At 29.4% G+C, this 3,520-nt stretch overlaps 2 protein-coding genes across 2 annotated transcripts in view; one reads left to right on the forward strand and one right to left on the reverse strand.

The window, feature by feature from the left end:
• The window catches only part of LOC108570936 (centromere protein L-like), a 1,422-nt gene extending 1,150 nt beyond the window's left edge, over positions 1-272 (reverse strand). Inside the window, exon 1 of the mRNA XM_017932874.1 lies at positions 130-272. Within this exon, the coding sequence (XP_017788363.1) occupies positions 130-272 (143 nt within the window). The remainder of the gene's footprint in view (positions 1-129) is intronic.
• A 569-nt stretch (positions 273-841) lies between these two features.
• LOC108570912 (RNA polymerase II subunit A C-terminal domain phosphatase) overlaps positions 842-3,520 on the forward strand; it is a 3,139-nt gene continuing 460 nt past the window's right edge. Inside the window, exons 1-6 of the mRNA XM_017932847.1 lie at positions 842-1,167; positions 1,361-1,664; positions 1,741-1,985; positions 2,116-2,866; positions 2,935-3,102; positions 3,211-3,487. Of these exons, the coding sequence (XP_017788336.1) occupies positions 941-1,167; positions 1,361-1,664; positions 1,741-1,985; positions 2,116-2,866; positions 2,935-3,102; positions 3,211-3,487 (1,972 nt within the window). The 5' untranslated portion in view covers positions 842-940. The remainder of the gene's footprint in view (positions 1,168-1,360; positions 1,665-1,740; positions 1,986-2,115; positions 2,867-2,934; positions 3,103-3,210; positions 3,488-3,520) is intronic.

Here is a 3,520-nt window from a genome sequence, read left to right on the forward strand (position 1 = left end):
GTTATTTATATTTGTTATAATTACATTATTTTATTATTATTTAGAATGCAAAATTAAAAATTTTATTTTCACTTCAAAATAACTTAAATATAAATTTTATTCCTGTTTGCATAGCATAATATTTTACCTAGTATATTTTCTAACGTGTCAACGGCTTCAACATCTCTCTCAAAAGTAGAAGTAGTACCTAAACTAAATTGCTGTCTTCCTCTTGCTCGCAATGTATACCTACCAAATGTGTTTGGGAGTATATTTTCTGCACTACTTTCCATAGTATAGAAGAACAAAGTTCTGTTTAAAAATTTTAAATTCACTTCACTGTAAAAGCGTTTGAAAGCTAGTTCAATTTTAGACTAAACATGACAAACCTTTATAATACGAATGCACAAATGCTTGTACTAGGGAAATTTCGTATTATATATGACAGTTAAAATAACACGTAATAACATACCGAAGAAATTTAAGAATTTTTTGTGGTACATTGCTGTTAAATAATGTTAAAATTCATGAATTCGTGACAAACTTTCTTCGATATGTATAATTGTTTGCATAATAACATATAGTATGTTTTTTAAATTAATAATAAATGTATTTACTTAATATCTTTAGTTAAAAGTTACGTATTATTTACTTTTCTGTACTGAATTTTATGTAATATTAATAATACTTTCAAATAAATAATACTTTTCAATGATGCGATTAAAAAATACTATTCTACTAGCAAAGTAAAGAATCTTCTATCTTTGTACACTTTAACGAAAAACATATATGTACATATATATTCATGCGTGTATGTTCATTGGTGTCAAGAAATTGAACATCAATGTGTGTTTATGTCATCTCCCGCGCAAAAACGTTAAGAGTTTAACGACATTGACTATTTAATTTTTTTCAATAATAGATAACATTTTAGCGTCTGAATGTTTGCTATTAAAAAGGTATGGGGACAATAGAGATCATATTTCCATTTGGTGGACAACCAGGAAAAATATTGAAATGGAGAGTTCGAATGGATACGATGGTTGCAGCGGGTAGAGTGTTGTTTTTATACCAAAATGTTACTTCAGGAACAGAAGAGAGCAAAGGTCCAGAGAAAAAATATCGAGCTACACGATTTGGCCGTGTTATAAAGTTTTTGGCAAAAGAAGGAGATGTTGTTCAACCTGGGTACATAATTTTTCTTAACCTTACGTTTTCAAGATTTCCTAATAATCAATAAATTGTATAAATAAGATTCAATGCATAATGCTTTCTATCAAACTAGGAAGTTCATTAAGGAAATGATTTTTTCTTAATAAGATTATTTTTATACACTTTTATTATTAAATTTATGTAAATGACCAAGTGATTTATGTTACAGGCAAGTAATAATGACATTAGAGGGATGTAAACATCCTACTGTAATGAAAGATTTATGTGCTGAATGTGGTGTAGATTTAAGAGTTGAAGGAATAGGTAAAGAAAATGAAAGTACAAAAATTTCACAAGCTAGTGTACCAATGGTACATAGTGTACCAGAATTAAAAGTGTGCCCAGAATTGGCTGAAAAAATTGGAAAAGAAGATGAACAACGTCTTTTAAGTGATCGCAAGTTAGCATTACTTGTGGATCTTGATCAAACAATTGTTCATACAACAAATGATAATGTTCCTCCTAATATGAAGGTATATATATTACATGTACATATATATACATATAATGATAATGATGTGATTAATATTCTAAGCACACCTTTTGTAGGATGTTTATCATTATCAACTTTATGGACCAAATTCTCCATGGTATCATACCCGTTTAAGGCCTAATACAAGACACTTTCTTTTTGAAATGAGTCGTTTATATGAACTGCATATATGTACATTTGGAGCAAGAAACTATGCACACACTGTAGCAGCATTATTGGATAAAGATGGAATTTTATTTTCTCATAGAATACTTTCAAGAGACGAATGTTTTGATCCTGCATCAAAAACAGCTAATCTCAAGTATGATTATCCAAAAATTTTATTTTATTTAATTTCTATACTTGTCTAAGGTATATTTAAAAAGAAATAAATTCTTCAAATGTACAAGTTTTTCATTTGAATTATTTAACAATTAAGCAACTTGCTGTAGGGCTTTGTTTCCTTGTGGAGATGATCTAGTATGCATTATAGACGACAGAGAAGACGTATGGCAAGGATGCGGGAATTTAGTTCAAGTTAAACCTTATCACTTTTTTCGTCATACCGGTGATATACATGCACCACCAGGACTAGAGAAAAGTGATGTATCAGTTTTACCTGAATTACAAAATACAAATGAGCTTTGTAATGATAATAATCCAAATGAATCAGATAAAAATGGTGCATCTGAATTACCAAATGAAGAAAGTATAATTGATAATAATTCTAAAAATGAAATTCAAAAAGCAATTGAAAATAAAGAAAATGAATGTGAATCTGCTGAAACAAATGATGAAAATAGCAAAGATGACACCAAGAATAACATTGATATAAATCCTAATCTTAATAGTGAAAATAATAAAATATTGGAGGAAACAAAAGAAAATTTAACTCCAAGTGAATCAGTACAAGATATAAAAAGTGGAGATAAAAGTTCTGATGAGAATAATGTTATAGATGAAGATGATGACGATTATTTATTATATTTAGAGGATATTCTTCGGAGAATTCATACAGAATTTTATGCTACTATAGAAAAAGAAACAGGACGCAAGTCGTTAAGAGACATTATTCCACGAGTACGAGCTCAAGTGTTGAAAGGAGTACATTTAACTTTTAGTGGACTAATACCTACTCATCAAAAACTTCATCAAAGTCGAGCATATAAAGTTGCTAGAGCATTTGGAGCAGAAGTAGCACAAGTAATATGTTAGTTTATTGTTTCTACTGCTACCTACCGTTTTTATTTTAATAAATCATTATGTTTTAGGATTTGTCAGATAAAACTACTCACTTAGTTGCTATTAGACCTGGCACAGCTAAAGCTAATGCAGCAAAGAAAAACTTAAATATACAAATTGTAAATCCAGATTGGCTTTGGACTTGTGCAGAACGTTGGGAACATGTTGATGAACGTTTATTTCCACTTACTGCAAAGGTATAGGTATTATAAAAGTAATTTTTTAATAAAGAAATTATCATTATTAGTTAACAAAATTTGATTTGATGATTTATCCCATGTGTAATAAGTGATACACATTTTCAGGCTCGTGCTTCTAGAATACCACCTCCACATTGTAGTAGTCCAGAACGTATAGAAGAGCAAGAGAAAAGTATGCAAGACAATTTTGCTGATAGTATTAATCCGTTAATGTCATTTACGCCAGAAGAAATAGAAATTATGGATAAAGAAGTTGAAGAAGATATGGATGACCAAGAATTCGATGCACCTATCTTTGATACAGAAGGCATAGATGATAGAGAAGAATGTGATAAAAAATCTCATTATAGAGATTCCGATTCTGATGATTCCACACAATATGGCCGTATGTGTAATTGATATATTTTAATATATA

This window comes from Habropoda laboriosa, unplaced genomic scaffold (assembly GCF_001263275.1).
Source record: "Habropoda laboriosa isolate 0110345459 unplaced genomic scaffold, ASM126327v1 scaffold90, whole genome shotgun sequence".
NCBI classification, from domain to species: domain Eukaryota; kingdom Metazoa; phylum Arthropoda; class Insecta; order Hymenoptera; family Apidae; genus Habropoda; species Habropoda laboriosa.